Here is a 21,340-nt window from a genome sequence, read left to right as displayed (position 1 = left end):
ATAATTTTGTAAAAATGGAAAAAAGGGTTATGGAACCTTCACAGTGCTTATCAGCTAATAAAGTGAACAAGTGCGTGAAGTTTCAATCCTTTCCCATAAGTGGATACTGAAATACAAGCTTACATACAAAAACTTAACCAAAAACTGCTAAGTCGAAAAAGGGGCATAATTAAAAAAAAAGCAAAGTAGAGTTATGGGACCTACACAGTGCATGTCAGATAATGACAGTGAACAAGTGTGTGAAGTTTCAATCCATTCCCATTAGTGGGTACTGAGATACCAGCTTACATACAAAACCTTAACCAAGAATTTCTAAGTCGAAAAAGGGGCATAATTTTATAAAAAAAAAGCAAAATAGAGTTATAGAACCTGTGCAATGTAGGTCAGTTTATCACAGTGAACAAGTGTGTGAAGTTTCAATCCATTCCACAAGTGGTTACTGAGATACCAGCTTACATACAAAACCTTAACCTAGAATTTCTAAGTTGAAAAAGGGGCATAATTTTGTAAAAAAGCAAAATAGAGTTATGGAACCTGTGCAATGTAGGTTAGTTTATCACAGTGAATAAGTCTGTGAAGTTTCAATTCATTCCCACAAGTGGTTACTGAGATACCAGCTTACATACAAAACCTTAACCAAGAATGTCTTAAATCGAAAAAGGGTCATAATTTTGTAAAAAAGCGACACAGAGTTATGGAATCTGTGCAATATAGGTCAGTTTATCACAGTGAATAAGTGTGTGAAGTTTAAATCCATTCCCACAAGTGGTTACTGAGATACCAGCTTAAATACAAAACCTTAACCAAATCGGGACGCGGACGCCGATGCGGACGCATGGGTGAGTCCAATAGCTCTACTATTCTTTGAATAGTCGAGCTAAAAACTGTTGAACCAGTCTGATTTTCAGGGGGACACAACTAGGGTACCAATACATCATTCTGACAAAGTTTGGTCAAAATCCTCCTGGTAGTTTCTGAGGAGATGCGATAACGAGAAATTGTTAACGGAAGGACGGACGGACGAACGGACGTTCCTACATATGGATACTTATGTGGCTACTCTTTTGTTTTCTCTATTGTTCTTTTAGCCACGTAAGAGAAAAATAGCCACATAAAAGCCTTACGGAATGAATGACATCAAAGAAAAAGTACAGTTACCTATTGTTCCTATAGTCACCTAAGTATGCAAATGTGAGCTCGGAATGACGGACGGAAGGACGACGGACCACGGAGGCAGAGTGATCTGAATAGCCCACCATCTGATGATGGTGGGCTAAAAAGAAAGTACATATTAACTGATAAAGTTATGAAGCAAAAAGATCTGTGCAACCCTGTAATTTCTAGTGAAGAAACTCTTTTAAGAATTACATGCAGAGGTAGAGTCATTTTGATGAACTTCCTCTTTTATAGACTTGATAAAATTTTGTCCACAAAGTCTTGTTTTTTTTCTTTTTAGGCGTTACACTTATTTATGTGAACACTTCAAACTTTAGTTTTAATAATTTCCTATTCTTTTCATCAGAGACCTTCTTTTGCTGGTTACTTTATATTCCTCCTGGTAGTCACTTTTTTCAGCACAGTTTTATGTAACTGCACCTGCAGATTAGAAGCTTTAAACTTCGAATACCGGAGAACATACAGAAACCATCAACGTTCCAATTTGTTACATCACCGTGTGTCGCGATAGGCGATATAGTTTGATTTCTTACCCTTATTGGAGCTATAGGAGCAGGTAGCTCCCATGGGAGTAAATCATACAATATCTATCTTATATAATTTCATTACTTTCATGCTTTTCATGTTTGTGTTAAAGAAATCATGCAATTCTGCTGCCAAAAAGCATAGTATTTAAATTTCATTATTTGTCATTTTATTCAGTTGCTTATTTGGATTAACATAGTTAATGTTATATGAGAGAAGGGAAAACTAAAAATTAAAAGGATAAAACTGTTTTGGTTCATAATGAAGCGGCTACCATGGAAGAACCTTGCTGTTGCAGTGTTTTGGACAAGAATGGTGACCAACCTTCCTGTGAACACTTCAAACTTCAGTTTTTAATAATATAATATTCCTTTCAGATACCTTCTTTTGCTGGTTACTTTATATTCCTCCTGGGAGTCACCTTTTTCAGCAGTTTTATGTAACTGCACCTGCAGATTAGAAGCTTTAAACTTCGAATACTGGAGAACATACAGAAACCATCAACGTTCCAATTTGTTACATCACCGTGTGTCACGATAGGCGATATAGTTTGATTTTTAACCCTTATTGGTGCTAAAGGAGCAGGTAGCTCCCATGGGAGTAAATCATACAATATCTATCTTATATAATTTCATTACTTTCATGCTTTTGTTAAAAAATCATGCAATTTTGCCACCAAAAAGCATAGTATTTAAATTTCATTATTTGTTATTTTATTCAGTTGCTTATTTGGATTAACATAGTTAATGTTATATGAGAGAAGTGGAAACCAAAAATTAAAAGGATAAAACTGTTCTGGTTCATAATGAAGCGGCTACCATGGAATAACCTTGCTGTTGCAGTGTTTTGGACAAGAATGGTGACCAACCTTCCTGTGAACACTTCAAACTTTAGTTTTTAATAATATAATATTCCTTTCAGATACCTTCTTTTGCTGGTTGCTTTACATTCCTCCTGGCAGTCACCTTTTTCAGCACAGTTTTATGTAACTGCACCTGCAGATTTGAAGCTTTAAACTTCGAATACCGGAGAACATACAGAAACCATCAACGTTCCAATTTGTTACATCATCGTGTGTCGCGATAGGCGATATAGTTTGATTTCTTACCCTTATTGGAGCTATAGGAGCAGGTAGCTCCCATGGGAGTAAATCATACAATATCTATCTTATATAATTTCATTACTTTCGTGCTTTTCATGTTTTTGTTAAAGAAATCATGCAATTTTGCCGCCAAAAAGCATAGTATTTAAATTTCATTATTTGTTATTTTATTCAGTTGCTTATTTGGATTAACATAGTTAATGTTATATGAGAGAAGCGAAAACCAAAAATTAAAAGGATAAAACTGTTTTGGTTCATAATGAAGCTCTACCATGGAAGAACCTTGCTGTTGCAGTGTTTTGGACAAGAACGGCGACCAACCTTCCTGTGAACACTTCAAACTTTAGTTTTTTATAATATAATATTCCTTTCAGATACCTTCTTTTGCTGGTTGCTTTACATTCCTCCTGGCAGTCACTTTTTTCAGCACAGTTTTATGTAACTGCACCTGCATATTACAAGCTTTAAACTTCGAATACTGAAGAACATACAGAAACCATCAACGTTCCAATTTGTTACATCACCGTGTGTCACGATAGGCGATATAGTTTGATTTCTTACCCTTATTGGAGCTATAGGAGCAAGTAGCTCTCATGGGAGTAAATCATACAATATCTATCTTATATCATTTCATTACTGTCATGCTTTTCATGTTTTTGTTAAAGAAATCATGCAATTTTGCCACCAAAAAACATAGTATTTAAATTTTATTATTTGTTATTTTATTCAGTTGCTTATTTGGATTAACATAGTTAATGTTATATGAGAGAAGTGGAAACCAAAAATGAAAAGGATAAAACTGTTTTGGTTCATAATGAAGCGGCTACCATGGAAGAACCTTGCTGTTGCAGTGTTTTGGACAAGAATGGTGACCAACCTTCCTGTGAACACTTCAAACTTCAGTTTTTAATAATATAATATTCCTTTCAGATACCTTCTTTTGCTGGTTACTTTATATTCCTCCTGGGAGTCACCTTTTTCAGCACAGTTTTATGTAACTGCACCTGCAGATTAGAAGCTTTAAACTTCGAATACTGGAGAACATACAGAAACCATCAACGTTCCAATTTGTTACATCACCGTGTGTCACGATAGGCGATATAGTTTGATTTTTAACCCTTATTGGAGCTAAAGGAGCAGGTAGCTCCCATGGGAGTAAATCATACAATATCTATCTTATATAATTTCATTACTTTCATGCTTTTCATGCTTTTGTTAAAGAAATCATGCAATTTTGCCAACAAAAAGCATAGTATTTAAATTTCATTATTTGTTATTTTATTCAGTTGCTTATTTGGATTAACATAGTTAATGTTACATGAGAGAAGCGGAAACCAAAAATTAAAAGGATAAAACTGTTTTGGTTCATAATAAAGCGGCTACCATGGAAGAACCTTAATATTGCAGTGTTTTGGACAAGAACGGTTACCAACCTTCCTGTGAACACTTCAAACTTTAGTTTTTAATAATATAATATTCCTTTCAGATGCCTTCTTTTGCTGGTTACTTTATATTCCTCCTGGCAGTCACATGTATCAGCAAAGTTTTATGTAACTGCACCTGCAGATTAGAAGCTTAAAACTTCGAATACTTGAGAACATACAGAAACCATCAATGTTTCAATTAGGCAATATATTTTTATTTTTAACCCTTATTGGAGCTATAGGAGCAGGTAGCTCCCATGGGAATAAATCATACAATATCTATCTTATATAATTTCATTACTTTTGTGCTTTTCATGCTTTTGTTAAAGAAATAATGAAATTTTGCCGCCAGAAAGCATAGTATTTAAATTTCATTATTTATTTTATTCAGTTGCTTATTTGGATTAACACACTTATTGTTATATGAGAGAAGCAGAAACCAAAAATTACAAGGATAAAACTGTTTTGGTTCATAATGAAGCGGCTACCATGGAAGAACCTTGCTGTTGCAGTGTTTTGGACAAGAACGGTGACCAACCTTCCAGTGATCACTTCAAACTTTAGTTTTTAATAATATAATATTCCTTTTAGATTCCTTCTTTTGCTGGTTACTTTATATTCCTCCTAACAGTCACCTTTTTCAGCACAGTGTCAGTATTATGTAACTGCACCTGCAGTTTAGAAGCTTTAAACTTTGGATACTCAAGAACATACAGAAACCATCAACGTTCCAATTTGTTACATCACCGTGTGTCGCGATAGGCAATATAGTTTGATTTTTTACCCTTATTGGAGCTATAGGAGCAGGTAGCTCCCATGGGAGTAAATCATACAATATCTATCTTTTATAATTTCATTACTGTCATGCTTTTCATGCTTTTGTTAAAGAAATCATGCAATTTTGCCGCCAAAAAGCCTAGTATTTAAATTTCATTATTTGTTATTTTATTCAGTTGCTTATTTGGATTAACACAGTTAATGTTATATGAGAGAAGTGGAAACCAAAAATTAAAAGGATAAAACTGTTTTGGTTCATAATGAAGCGGCTACCGTGGAAGAACCTTGCTGTTGCAGTGTTTTGGACAAGAATGGTTACCAACCTTCCTATAAACTTTCAGAATTCTAGGCCAAAGTGTTCTTGAGTTATCATCCAGAAACCGTTTAACTGTTCTGGGTCACTGCCACTTTGACCTTTGACCTCAAAATCAATAACAGTCATCTACTGGTCATGATCAACATCCCTATTAAGTTTCGTGATCCTAGGTCCAAACATTCTCAAGATATAGTCTGGAAACCGTTTAACTGTTCCGCGTCACTGTGACCTTGACGTATGACCTATTGACCTCAAAATCAAAAGGGGTCATATGATGGTCATGGCCAACCTCCCTATCACCTTTGATGATCCTAGGCCCAAGCATTCTTGAGTTATTATCCGGAAACCATTTAACTGGACCTTGACCTCAATAGGGGTCATCTGCTAAAAATGGTTGAGGATTATTCAAAGAAGTTGCTTCAAAGACCAGACAGACCTATACTAAAACAAACTCGTAGTGTAGTTAAAGAAGAAATAAAAGAAAAACTGTTGCAGTCTTATTCAGAAACTTTCGGAAATACAGCAGATGGTCAAAATATCAAAACTGACACAGTGGATGAGTGTTATAAGATGATACAAACATTACACGACTGGATTAAAGGCAATAAAAAAATATAGTGTACTATACTGCTTTACAATGTCAAGCAATACACTCCTTAAAATGGTTGAGAAGAGGAGACACTGGCATTTTCTTGGTTCAGCAAGGAATTCCTTATTCTATATCTTACTGTAATTCGCTTGTCCGACTGTGTAAACTTATTGAAGAACATCCTAATCTTCAAAATTTTTTTTTTTTGAAAATTGGTTAAAAAACCCTCATTTTCAATATATTTATATACCCCTATCCCCATTTCTATCTTTATTCCCTAACCCATGACACTTGAACCTTATCACTGCCACGGGTAAAAGACATCTGAGCTAGTTAAGCCTTTGAAATGTTACAAACTTGTTAATTACCACAATGTTTTACTGTATGTATGAGCCTTAGGAATATATACATGTATATATGTACAGTAATGATCATATTAGGAACTTAGGAATGCCAAAGGAATCGGACCACTTCGTCCTTAACGATATCCAACCCTAGCATCAACACAAAACAAGACAGACATTTGGGGAGAGAAGCCTTGTAGTTCAATTCTCGGCTTTGATGCCAACGCCTTGTATTTGGAAGCTACGGGAAAACCCATGCCTGCAGGTCAATTTGTGCAAAGAATGGCAGAAAACAACTTCCATCTGAAGTGCGAAACAAGTACATGTACGCCTATTATTGGATGGACTGGCTGATCCACACTCAAGGTGAGAACATCCAGCATAAATTAAATTCTGGCAAAGACGTGCGGATCAGAAAGTATCCCACTGACAGCTACTGTCCACCCACAAACTACAGAAAGAAGCCAACCATTTATCAGACTCACAAGTGTTATTATTATTTTCATTTTCATGACGTAACAAAAGGGATCAAGGGCAATGAATGGTTATGTGAAAAACACCTAATAATTGGAGGTACCATACATGCTGTACCACAGAAAAGTGGTCTCAGTTTTTCCAAAATAAGCTGTTTATAGTAACATAAAGGGAAGTAATTCAAATTTTTTTCATTGTAAGTGAACAAACAAGAGGGCCTAGGTCGCTCTCCTGGGAAACACACCATAACAGTGTAAACATGTTTGACCTAGTGAATTCATGGAAACAAAATTAATATTCTGGCCAATTTTCATTAGGACTCGACTAAAAGTGTGGTCTCTTGAGTTTAAACTAGTATTTTCTTTGATATGACCTTGTGACCTAGTTTTAGACCCAAGATGACCCATATTCAAACTCGACCTAGATCTCATCAAGGCAATCATTCTGACCAAATTTCATGAAGATCAATTGAAAAATACAGCCTCTAACACATACACAAGGTTTTTCTTTGATTTGACCATGACCTAGTTTTTTACCCTAGATGAACCACATTCGAACTTGCCCCAGATTTTATCAAGGCAATCATCTGATCAAATTTTATGAAGATCATTTGATAAATACAGCTTCTATCACATACACGTTTTTTCTTTGACATCGAGCGATCACATTAATTCACCTGAGCATTACTCACCTGCTAAAAAGGGATCTGCTAAATAAAAACAAGAGCACTGTAATGCAGAGCAATATACACAAAGTCATATAAGTGTGACCCTGACCTTGAAGCAAGTCATCCGAAACATGCGCTCTGCACGTTGTCTCGATGTGGTGAACATAAATTTTGAGCAACTGACCTCAAAATCTATAGGGGTCATTTGCTGGTCATGACAAACCTCCCTATCAACTTTCATGATCTTTGGCCCAAGCGTTCTTGAGTTATCATCTGGAAACTGTTCTACTGTTTTGGGTCAGTGTGACCCTGACCTCTGACATACTGATCTCAAAATCAATAGGGGTCATCTGCTGGTGATGACCAACGTCCCAATCACCTTTCATGATCCTAGGCCTAAGCGGTCTTGAGGTATCATCCAGAAACGGATTGGTCTACATATAGACTGACCAACATCTGCAAAACAATACACCCCTCCTTCTTTGAAGGGGGGAGGGGGGGACATAAAAAGAGAGAATAACTGAAATGCACCAGAGACAGTGTCTCTAAAGCTTAACAAGCTTGTCTCTTTATCATAGAAATATTGTCCAACCCATGATTTTCTAAGTCCAAAAGGGGCCATAATTCTTGCAAAAAGCAATGTAGAGTTACGGTACTTCACTTGTTGTGCAGAGTCAGCTTTTAATGGTGAATAACTGCAATAGCTTTGACCGTTCAGGAGAAAAGCTGACCTAAACACAAAACTTAACCAAGAAATCTGATATTTTCTAAATCAAAAAGGGGCCGTAATTCTTGCAAAAAGCAGGATGGAGTTATGTTTCTTGCTGTATAGAGTCAGCTTATGATGGTGAACAAGTATTACAAGTTTCAAAGCAATAGCTTTGATTACACGTGTATTTAGGAGGAAAGTTGACCTAAACATAAAAATTAACAAAGAAATCTGATTTTAAGTCCAAAAGGGGTCATAATTCTTGCAAAAAAGCAGGATGGAGTTATGTTTCTTGCTATACAGTGTCAGCGATTGATTGGGAACAAGTGTTGCAAGTTTCAAAGCAATAGCTTTGATAGTTTAGGAGAAAAGCTGACCTAAACATAAAACTTAACCAGGCAATGCCAATGCCGATCAAGTGATGACAATAACTCATTTTTTTATCAATAAATCAGATGAGCTAAACAGATAGCTGTTACATTGATATGTTACGCTGATAATTATGGCATGCTGATTTGCTATGCTAATTAGTTATGCTGATTTGTTACGCTAATAAGTTATGCTGCCGGCTTCATCAGGTTTGGGGCTTCCATTTAAAGTTTGTTTGCATTATAAAATGGCCAAAAACTTATACTTACAACGGTTCCAAATCACAAATTTTTGATATTTCACCAGTATCATGATTAACCAATGTGTGGATGAATAGTGTCAAAAATAATCTGTTTCATATTATATTTTGCAAGTTTTAATAATAACAACAACAACTAAATTAAAATGGCAGAGCCAGTGTCTGACAGGTATTTTCAATGGCAAATTAATTACAAGCGGGTCATGATGACCCTGGATCGCTCACCAGAGTAATATGAGCTACATGTTTCTAATGTCAAACTGATGATTTTTAGAATTTTTTTAAGAAGATTTTCTGATGTACAATCAAGTAACCCCTGGGGCGGGGCCAAGTTTACCCCGGGGTCATGAATGGAACAAAGTTTGTAGAAGTCTACTAGGCAATGCAACATATCAAATATCTAAGATCTAGGCCATCTGGTTTATTTTTAGCAAATTTATGAAGATTTCCCTATATACAATCAAGTAACCCCTGGGGCTGGGTAAATTTGACCCTGGGGGGGGGGGGGGGGGGGGGGGGGTCCAGATTTGAATTTTTTTTTGTAGAAGTCTACTAGGCAATGCTACACATCAAATATCTAAGATCTAGGCCTTCTGGTTTATTTTTAGAAATTTTTGAAGATTTTCCTATGTAAAATCAAGTGACCCCATGGGGCGGGGTTAATTTGACCCCGGGGATCATGATTTGAATTTTTTTTGTAGAAGTCTACTAGGCAATGCTACATGTCAAATATCTAAGATCTAGGCCTTTTGGTTTATTTTTAGAAAATTTTTGAAGATTTTCCTATGTAAAATCAAGTGACCCTTGGGACGGGGTCAATTTTGACCCCGGGGGTCATGACTTGAACAGATTTTGTAGAGGTCCACTAGGCAATGCTACACGTGAAATACCTAAGCTGTAGGCCTTCTGGTTTATTTTTAGAAAATTTTTGAAGATTTTCCTATGTAAAATCAAGTGACCCCTGGGCCGGGGTCAATTGAACAGATTTTGTAGAGGTCCATTAGGCAATGCTACATGTCAAATATCTAAGCTGTAGGCCTTCTGGTTTAGTTTTAGAAAAAATTGAAGATTTTTCTATGTACAATCAAGTAACCCCATTGGGCGGGGTCAATTTGATCCCGGTGGTCATGATTTGAACAAATTTTGTAGAAGTCTACTAGGCAATGCTACACGTTAAATATCTAAGATCTAGGCCTTCTGGTTTATTTTTAGAAAAATTTTGAGGATTTTCCTATGTAAAATCAAGTGACCTCTGGGACGGGGTCAATTTTGACCCTGGGGGTCATGATTTGAAAATTTTTTTGTAGAGGTCCACTAGGCAATGCTACACATGAAATATCTAAGCTCTAGGCCTTCTGTTTATTTTTAGAAAATTTTTGAAGATTTTCCTATGTAAAATCAAGTGACCCCTGGGGCGGGGTCAATTTTGACCCCGGGGTCATGATTTGAACAATTTTAGTAGAGGTCCTCTAGGCAATGCTACATGTCAAATATCTAAGCTCTAGGGCTTCTGGTTTTTGAGAAGAAGATTTTTTAAGATTTTCCTATGTAAAATCAAGTGACCCCTAGGGCGGGGTCAATTTTGACCCCGGGGTCATGATTTGAACAAACTTGGTAGAGGTCCACTAGGCAATGCTTCACACTAAATATCTAAGCTCTAGGGCTTCTGGTTTTTGAGAAGAAGATTTTTAAAATTTTTCCTTTCGGTTGCCATGGCAACCAGAGTTCTGCATGGAATTCAATTCTTTGATCAATTTTTAAAGAAGACCATCCAAGGAACATCCCTGTGAAGTTTCATCAAAATTGGCCTGTTGGTTTAGGAGGAGATGTTGTTTAAAGGAAAGTGTGGACGGACGGACGCCAGACGGTGAGCGATCACAATAGCTCACCCTGAGCACTTTGTGCTCTGGTGAGCTAAAAAGGCAGGATCAGTGTTTTAGGGGAAAACTGGCTTCAAATAATTATTATGCACTTTTAGCTCATCTGATTTTTAAAAAAAAAAAATATGAGTTATTGTCATCACTTGATCGGCATTGGCGTTGCCTGGTTAAGTTTTATGTTTAGGTAAACTTATCTCCTAAACTATCAAAGCTATTGCTTTGAAACTTGCAACACTTGTTCAACATCATAAGCTGACCCCGTACAGCAAGAAACATAACTCCATCCTGCTTTTTGCAAGAATTATGGCCCCTTTTGGACTTAGAAAATCAGATTTCTTGGTTAAGTTTTGCGTTTAGGTCAACTTTTATCCTTAACACTTATTGTTTTAAAACTCAGAGCTTTTATTCACCATTAAAAGCTGACTCCGCACAACAAGTACCATAACTCTGCATTGCTTTTTGCAGGAATTATGGCCCTTTTTGGACTTAGAAAATCATGGGTAGGACAATTTTTCTATTAAACACAGACAAAAAAATCAGATGAGCGTCTGCACCTGCAAGGCGGTGCTCTTGTTGGATAATGGATTAATTAAATTTAAACTGCAACACACATCTCTAGAAACTTTAATTCTAAGTTTAAGGTTCTTGTAAAGCCTTTTTATGTCAGAATATCATAAACATTCATATATGAATATTTAGCACATATTTTGGCGGCAAAGTAAGACTGGTTGGACTCTTTCCTCATTATTTCTTCAACCATCGAACTAGCAACATATAAATTCAGAAATGGCTTTGAATATGACTTACGAGGAATACGTTCCTATAGACCAGAACAGCAACAGTGGTGACAATATGGGCTGGCTACAACAGAGCGACTTATACAGTATGCCTACAATTCCAACAGTTCCGATAACAGCAGAAAACAACAGCAGATTTTTATCTCTATATGATTTTGAAAGAAGTTCATCTCTTTGTTGTCACACCTGAATGGTCAATCATTGTAACGGACACGTTCATATGTATAAAATAGAATCGTCCGTGTGTAGGTGGGGCTTCATTATTCGATATCTGTTTTCTGATTGGTCAATGATATTTTGGCGCGAAAACTGGCATATAAAAGCACAAAACAGAAGGAGAGCGGCCAAAAAAGCACTGATCACTGATCGAATAATATGAACAGATATATTTGAGACAACCTTCAAGATGTGTGATGTGGACAAGATAATAGTTGAGGAGCAGAAGTTTAAAGATGAAGCAATAAGATACTACCAAGGTAAGACAGACATTTTGCTCTTCAACTGAAATGTACTCGAGACACATTTGCAATGTTATTCGGGTTGAATTGTTGAATTTAACGTGTTGATATGTTTACATATCTTTATTTGCCATACTTATGCTTATGATTGTATTTCTCTTTTCAAAAGGAAGATACTCAAACGCTGATACTGATACCACCAAGTACCTTGGGTTCATTGTGGAATGCATAAGAAAAGAAAATCCATCTATACTGAGTCAAGTGGAGGAAGTATACGATGAACTTAAACAACAGGCTACTCGAATAAAGAGACAAAGGAAACGCAGTCAATATGCAGGAATTAAAAGACTATTGAGGTCTAGTGACTTCAGACAACTAAGGTCAAGAAATGTGAAAATGTGAAATGTGGACAAGTATTGTCGAACTACTTGCGATAGGAAATCTAGTTAGATGTACAAAGTTTATACATTTGTGATTTCTTTTATTATCTTAATAAATACATTCAAGGTGCAATCATCTTATGTTTTACATACAAGGTATAGATGAACAAATGGTATAAGTGGAAGGTCCGTTTGCCACAAAACATACCACTTGTCCTCTGATCACTGATCGAAAATACAATCGAAAATATCTGTTAAAGACAATTTTCAACACGTGTGAAGAGAGAATGTTTGTCGAGGAGGACAGCCTAAAGAATGAAGCAATAAGATGCTACAAAGGTAAGATAGACACTTTGCTCTTCTACTGAAATGTAATTCACACACGTTTGCAATGTTATTCGGGTTGAATTGTTGAATCATGTTTGATATGTTTGCATTACATATCTTTATTTGCCGTACATTTACTTGCAGATTGGAAGCTTTAAACTTAGAATACTCGAGAACATACAGAAACCATCAACGTTCAAATCTGTTAAATCCGCGCATGTCACGATAGGCGATATAGTTTGATTTTTTAACTCTTATTGGAGCTATCGGAGCAGGTAGCTCCCATGGGAGTAAATCATACAATATCTGTCTTATATAATTCCATTACTTTCACGCTTTTCTTGCCTTTGTTAAAGAAATCATGCAATTTTGCTGCCAAAAAGCATAGTATTTAAATTTCATTATTTATTATTTTATTCAGTTGCTTATCTTGATTAACATAGTTAATGTTATAACGTTTGTAGACTCAGGTGAGTGATAGAGGACTGTCATGAACCTCTTTTGTTTTCTTTGTAACATGTAATGTGTTATTCACATTTTTACAGGGAAAATGGAGAAGTGTTCTCCAGCATATAACAAATTAACATGAGTGGATACTTCCCCATGGTGGAGGCTTGAACCATTGCCTACATGAACCTCTTACTGAAGAAACACAGGATAAACCCTGGCTTCATCCAGGGAAGCACAGCCAAGTTCTGAAAGAACTTACAGAATCTGATATTGTGTTAGATCAGCGGCTGCTAAAAAATGTTGAGAACTTGCTATATCTCAGATATTTACCAAAAATAAAAAATCTTTATTAAGACATTTTTCTGAAGTACAGACCTGTTTGTAAATTATGCACATTCAGTTGTATAGTTATTACTTCTTTGCAGAATCAAGTGCTATGACCAACATGTGTCTGTCAACAATTATCTTGTAAGCACCACAGAGATAAAAATTATAAAATTACATTTTATCAGAATGAAACTTGGGTCAGAATGTTGGCCTAAACAATCATAGACAAGTTCAATCTAGGTCATCTAAGGTTCCAATATGAGGTCAATGGGCAAAAACAGAGAATTGTTCTTGAGACTCTAGAGACCACATTTACAACTTGATCTACCTCAATCATCAGAATGATAATGGCTTTATGCAACTTAGGTCATATGTATAACTTGGTTAAATCTAACTACTATTACATTATTCATACCACTTTCAGAAGCACTGCAGTGTTAGAGGAGTTTCACCAACACATCCTAATGTAATGTGCAAAGCGGTTTGCATATACCCCGCCTGTTTACAGGGTCAGAAACCTTTTGGCAGCACCAGACCTCAACAAATCGTCAGCTCAGCGCAATAAGTGTATAACTGCCTTGACTTAAAGAAGGACTTATTCACTTTTTGCGCTAAGGGGACGAAATGCAGACAGAGGTGTGATGAAAAATAAAGATGGATCCACAAGGTACCTTTTTAGCAATATATATTTCAAAGTCAAGGAAGCTAGTGTTTCAGAATTTTGCTTTTTCTGTAGCATTCAGAACAATATCATCAGCTTTGTGTGAGTTAATTTTCAAATAGATGATATATCATGAAATGACCAGTTTAGAACTCTTTTTCATCATGACAAGTAATTCATCGAATTGTTCCATGATAAAAAGAGCAGAAACTGTTATTACAACTGATCAAGGTATTTCTTGATTTGAGATTTATTTGTTGTTTCAATACCATGTTGAAACCCAAAATCTTTGCCCCTAAAATTTCTGGTGTGAGAGAAAAATTCTGCATCCTACTTGTCTGGAAAATTTACAAGATCGTGTATGAAATTGGCTTGCTGTATTCTCTTCAAGTAGCCTTCATTGAAAACCTCTCGGTAATAATATGCTGAACTTAATCATTCTGTCCACGGGGTCCAGAGCAGTTCCAATGTTTACTGAATCAAGTGGAAGAAGGCTATAAAACCATTGCTTCTGGTATACATTGTGACATGCAAAGATATCGTTCTCCTGCTTTCAATGGAATTTTCTTTGATGCTCTATTGAGATAGTTTCCTGACTTCGGCAGTAGAATATTCTATTTATGTCTCATCCCGAATCAGAAAAGCAAATTTTGCACAGCTGTTGGTCCTGCCTTGTGTACTTTCAAAAATGCAACACGAGTTGTTACGTTTGTACGATGGCATATTTTTTTTTCTAATTAAATGGAATGTTTGTCAAGAGTGAATGTTGTATCTAGATGTTTATCATTCAAATTCTGTTTATATTATAATTAGATAATCATTTTTATCTACTTTTTGTGTGTTCAACTGTTTTATTAAGATTACAGAAGGCCACATTGAAACTTAAGATGTTTAATATGTTCTGACACTGTTATATATCTTTATGTGTTACCTTCTTTAAATAAAGTTATTATTATTATCTTTATTATGTACGTCCTTCCTATGATGTGTCAAGTCTCATTTCCATTTGAAACATTTCGAGCAGTCATGACATTTGAAAGGTCTCTCAGAAGTTTGTGTCACAAAGAGGTCCTGTACATGTTCTTTGCAGGAAAATTTGCATCCACAGTTTGGAAAGGGGCATGTCTTGTTTGTTATTTGCCATTCCAAAAAGCTCTTTGTAGCTCCAAATATCCTCTCAATTTTTTTTCTTTACCTAGCTTGTCTCAAACTAGTTTCTCTGCTTTATCTGTAGAAACTAGCATATGCTTATCTACACTGGTTGAACTCTCTGCTTTTCCAGCTTTATCAGACAAACCCTTACAAGCATGTAAGGGCTAGGACAAGTTATTCAAGATTGATTTGTTAAAACTGTGAATTTTGTCGTATTTTTTCCTTAGTGGAAAAGGACGTCAGGGATGAATCATCTGAGTACAGATAGAAATCTCGAGGCCCTCCAAGAGTTGGAAGAGAGAATGCAAAGGTTGTGGTCTGAAACAGAAAAAGACTTGGAAGATAGGCTAAGAAATAAAGAACACCCGAGAACTACATGAGGTGGCTTGCAAGTGCAAGTGTGAGGACCTGTTTCAGTTAATAGTGAAAGCTTGGGAAAAGGTATTTCAAGCAGACAGCAAAGAGACCAATCAAAGTGGCATGCAGGAGAAAGAAACAGAAAAAGAACGAATCTGCTGATACCTCATAAATAGTATTGTACATGTTATGACTGACTGAAGAGAAATGAACTACTCTTTAATTCTATCTTTCTCTGGTTTCGGAAACTGTTATACCTGGTTGTGTTTTGTGTGTTAGGGAATTCATATTTTGGACACTTTTAACGAGTTTCTACATCATTTCACACAATTATTTGGTGTTATAAAACAATGACACTTCATTCTGAATTTCCGTCAATGCTAAAATTAGACTATGGAAACTCAAAGTGGTGAATTGTACGGACAAAGTCTATCTACACGACTGATGAAACCACCCATCCCCATAAAAATGACCCCTGGGGACTCCATGAAACTAGAATTTAAAAGCATCTACTAATTTTACTATTATTATCCTTTTTTTGCAAGGTAATTCTGGGAATACAAAAAATATGTTTTTCTTAACATTTTAGATAAGCCCAACTACAGTAGAGTAACAACCAGGAATTAACCAACTTAGATGAGATCCTTTGTGAAATTTACTTCAAATCTATCACAATGACTTCAAATTTCCCATAGACTGTAACACTGGTTACAGTAAGTGTAATACTTTCACATTGTATGAGACAGATGTACTCTATATTTCTTTTCTACCTTTTTCTATTGTTTTTAACAAGTATGTTAACATTGTTCTAACAGTGACAATTTATAGAAGTATCTGTAACTTTCTTGAAATTCTCTTATCACAACTTGTGGCCATTACAGACAGTAGGACATAGTAGAAAGAGATGAATTACTAGGGTTGAGTTGGGTTTTTTTATCAACTGTTTATATTGGAGACAAACTTTCTGTTTAGACTAGACTGTATTCCAGAAAAAGCAACCCTATCTAAAACAGGTAAGCCTTTAATGTGGCCCACCCAGCAATGACAAAATCACAAAGAATTATACTATGATAAAACTATCCCACAAAGAAACACAGAAACATAATTATATCAATTAATCTTTTGTAATGAAGAATGTTTTACAAAACACTTAAAAGTTAAGAAGGCTTTAATAAGTTGCTTTTGTCCAGTGACTATCAATATGCAGGCAGCTAAAATGCTTAATCCAAGTACTTGGTTTGAAATACAGTATACCTCAGAATGAATGAATGAATGAATGAAATTGCAGTATAATGGCACTGTCCCCTATACAGAATGAAGAGATTAATAATAAATATACATGTTAACTTATGTATTTTTCTTCATTCAATGATGACAGGGGACAATTCCATAATTATGCCAATTACCTACAAAATCTTACTCTTATACCTTACCTAGGATATAAACTTACATATCACAGAATAGGAACAAACAATATGACAATTACTAACAGCATTTATCATGCAAACTTGTAACATATCTTCTTAATCTATTTCAAATTTACATGAGAAGTGTTCAACTTATTTTTGAACAAAACACTAGAATAAATATATGTTCAATGACCATTATTTCATTATAGAAAATGTTTCATTTGTGATCCATAATTGTGATATAGTATTCTGAGATACTACAAACGAGGCAGCAACGGTGAATTAATGGCTAATTAATCAAGGTTTTTCCATTTGTTCTTGATAACACTTTTTAAGTCATTCTAAGGTCTTTACAGAGCACTTCTGCAGTCATCTCTCTCATTGATTCCCCATACAGTGTGGCTGTGTCCAAATACTTTAGACTCCTTTCCTTAAGTGTTATAACACTGACTTTCCTAATTTTATGGTAGTGCAATGTCCATTCTGTACCTTCTCTATATACAATTTAGAGTTCCTCTAGTTCCTTAATCAATTCTACTAATATCTGTCCTTCCTCTATAGGATCAAGGTGATCGAAGTTATAAAATCCTGCAGCCAAAGAATCACACTTAACCACCTTCTGTTTATTACCCTCACTGTCAACATCTATGTGACACAACCACATAGGACCATAAGTAAAACATAGCTTTATTGGAAGTAATAAAATTTTGTAAATACCATTGCACGATTTCTTATACAGTCTTCTTCATTTCTTTATTTGTAGTGTAGAGCTTATAAGCCTTGCAGTTCTGAGTGTCATCCACCTTGGCTGGCATCTGTCTTGATATCAGCAAGTTGATTTCTGGGATCACACAGAGGATGAACTTAATAAACACAGGTGCTGCTGCAGTAGCTTTCTTTCATTCCAATACTTCTCTTTAATGCACAATGGCCCCATTTCATGATAAGTACCCAGTCAAAAAACTGTTACACCTGTGGATGTTCAGTATTTTTTTTGATATACCGATGGTAACTCTTCGAAAGTCCAAGCACTATACCCTCTAATTTATCACGGATTTTCACACCTACAATTTTTTATTTTTTGTAACAGTATATGTGTATCAACAAGACATGAAAGCAGTGATATGAATATTTTTCCAAATTCTAGTGCATCACTCTCAGAGATTCATATTTTATACTGTTCAGTTGTAAGTTGAACACCTCTCGCATTTTTTTAATGGATATTTGACAGTGCTAAAGCATCATAGGAAAACAGCTTAACCAAAAAGTTTGAAAAAATTCATCTTCCTAGAATACTTCAAAATGTCTGAACAATATCTTAACTAAACATTGTGAAACCATTATCATTCTAGAGTGACTAAATCTGTGGGCTTTGTAGGAAATAAATCCCAAAGAACAAGTAAAATTACAGTATTTTCTTATATCTAGTTCATGTTGAATTTTGTCTTGAAAACAACAAAATCCTGTTCCTTCAAAAGTTAATGATTCCACACTAATTGAACAATTAACACTGCCAAAACAAAACTGCTGATTGTTAGTACAAAACATATATTAAATCTATAATTTTTCCTGAGATTCACTACTAGCTATGAACTATACCCCATACTGTCAATCTTCTTCATTGTGTAATGCTGAATCATCCTGTATTGTATCCATGACAACCACTGGCATGTGATTACGGTTGACTGACATCAATGAGTAACCAGCTCTCAATACCTGAGCAAACTCACTGAAACACATATATTCAAAATAATATGGTTAAAATTTAGAAAAACTCAGCAAGTTATGTCTGAAATTGTAGAGTATATCAGAAGTACAAAAATTTGTACAGTTATTTCTCTTACATTTAATTACAAACAGCAATCTGTCAAAAACTGCACATGGCACATTAAAAGAAAAAAATATATAATCAACAAAAACTTACTTATTTTTCAGTTTTAGAGCTCAGACATTATTGCAAATACATAACAAGAGCACTGCTGCGGGTGCCATCGTTCGTTTGCAAAAGCTTGACAATATGTAAGAAAAGAGTTACAGTATAGACTGTCTATAAGTAAGAGACTAATTCTAATAAAATGCAAGTTACAGTTATGGTTCTTAATCTACATAGTCTCCTAATAATGATTAACAAAATGTGCAAAGTTTCAAAGCTGTAGCTTATAGTTTTTGAGAAAAGGTGACCTAAACAGAAATTTTAATCAAGAAACTAAAATTTTCTAATTATAAAAATGCCATAATTCTAACAAAATGTATATCAGAGTTATGGCTCTCGGCCTACATAGTCATCTAATGATGTTAAAATAGTGTGCAAAGTTTCAAAGCTGTAGCTCATAGTTTTTGAGAAAATGTGGAACTAAACAAAAAATTTAACCAAGAAAATCAATTTTTTTAAGTACAACAAGAGCTGTCAGTGGACAGCAAGCTCGACTATTCTCAGTGCTTGATAGTATAATATAAGCAATGAGTAAAACTTTAACATTACAATAAGCATATTCTCAGTCGAAAAGGGGCCATAATTCAGTCAAAATGCTTGATAGAGTTGCCTCCTCCTTTTTACAGACTGGGGTCATGATGGTAAACAAGTATGCAAAATATGAAAGCAATATCTCAATGGACTTTGAAAATATTTAGGGTGGTACGTAAACTTTAACATTTATTCTAAGTCAAAAAGGGGCCATAATTCAGTCAAAATACTTGATAGAGTTGCCTCCTCCTTTTTTCAGACTGGGATGAAGATGGTAAACAGGTATGCAAAATATGAAAGCAATATCTCAATGGAATTTGAAGTCGAAAAGGGGCCATAATTCAGTCAAAATACTTGATAGAGTTGCCTCCTCATTTTTACGGTCTGGGGTCACGATGGTAAACAAGTATGCAAAATATGAAAGCAATATCTCAATGGACTTTGAAAATATTTGGGGTGGTACGCAAACTTTAACATTTATTCTAAGTCGAAAAGGGGCCATAACTCAGTCAAAATGCTTGATAGAGTTGCCTCCTCCTTTTTACAGACTGGGGTCATGATGTTAAACAAGTATGCAAAATATGAAAGCAATATCTCAATGGACTTTGAAAATATTTAGGGTGGTACGCAAACTTTAACATTTGTGTGACGCTCACGCTCACGCTAATGCTCACGCAGAGTAGGATAGCTCCCCTATTCTTCGAATAGTCGAGCTAAAAAGGGCCATGATTCTGACAAAATGAATAGCAGAGTTATGGTTCTTGGCTAACATCTTTAACCAGGATTTTGTAAGTCGAAAAGGGGACAAAATTTGGCCAAAATGCATGTCAGAGTTATGGCTTTTGATGCTATCACCTAGTTTTATCCCCTGAAGACACATGTGAAGTTTCAATTTAATATCAACATTAGTTTTGGAGATAGTAACTTGCATGTAAAACTTTAACCAGGTAACTTGCATGTAAAACCTTAACCAGGATTTTCTAAGTCCAAAAGGGAACATAATTTGGCCAAAATACATGTCAGGGTTATGGAACTTGACCCAATGCGGTCAGTAATGGACCTAGAAAAATAAATCTAAGTTTCAAGCTATATGCCTTTAAATGATAGCCATATGTACTTGCATACAAAACTTTAACCGAGGTGTGACGCTGACGCCAAGGTGAGTAGAACAACTAGACTATTCTTTGAATAGTCCAGCTAATAAAACAAAGGTAAGGCAAATAAATGATATTATCTCATAAAACCCTTGAATTGTAAAGGGGAAAAAAATGGTCATTTAAAGGTCCATTACTAAGGGAAAGTCAGTTGGCAATTTTTTTCATAGCCAGTGCATAGACTTCTGCAAGACACTAAATAATGAAGATTGGCAGGTCAAAATTTACAGAAGGTCTTTGGAACTCAAAGAAATGTATGTGTATTATGTTGAAATTTCAATGAATCGACAGAATGACCCCCCAGGTCTTTTTAACTTTCTTCATACTTCATAGAACAAGAGGACCATGATGGTCCTGAATTGCTCACCTCTTCCCACATGACCCAGTTTTGAGTATGACGTCGTTTTTTCTATTATTTGACATAGTGACCTAGTTTTTCAGCTCATGTGACCCAGTTTTGAACTTGACCTAGATATAATCAAGATAAAAATTCTGACCAATTTTCATGAAGATCCATTGAAAAATATGGTTTCTAGAGAGGTCACAAGGTTTTTCTATTATCTGACCTATTGACCTAGTTTTCGAAGGTACGTGACCCTGTTTTGAATTTTATCTAGATATCATCAAGGTGAACATTCTCACTAATTTTCATGAAGATCTCATGAAAAATATGGCCTCTAGAGAGGTCACAAAGTTTTTCTATTTTTATACCTACTGGCCTAGTTTTTGACCGCACGTGACCCAGTTTTGAAACTGACCTAGATATCATCAAGGCGAATATTCAGATCAATTT

General features: G+C 35.4%; 1 protein-coding gene across 3 annotated transcripts in view; it reads right to left on the bottom strand.

Annotated features, from left to right (window-relative positions):
* Window positions 1-15,534: 15,534 nt before the first annotated feature.
* LOC128555190 (uncharacterized) overlaps window positions 15,535-21,340 on the bottom strand; it is a 41,825-nt gene continuing 36,019 nt past the window's right edge. For all 3 annotated transcript variants that reach the window (XM_053536793.1, XM_053536794.1, XM_053536795.1), the window contains exon 11: window positions 15,535-18,658. In XM_053536793.1, coding sequence (XP_053392768.1) covers window positions 18,538-18,658 — 121 coding nt within the window. In that variant the 3' untranslated portion in view covers window positions 15,535-18,537. The remainder of the gene's footprint in view (window positions 18,659-21,340) is intronic.

Source organism: Mercenaria mercenaria, chromosome 2 (assembly GCF_021730395.1).
Source record: "Mercenaria mercenaria strain notata chromosome 2, MADL_Memer_1, whole genome shotgun sequence".
Classification (NCBI taxonomy): Eukaryota; Metazoa; Mollusca; class Bivalvia; order Venerida; family Veneridae; genus Mercenaria; species Mercenaria mercenaria.
Note: the sequence above shows the minus strand (reverse complement) of the source record. Positions and strands in the feature narration are given on the sequence as shown.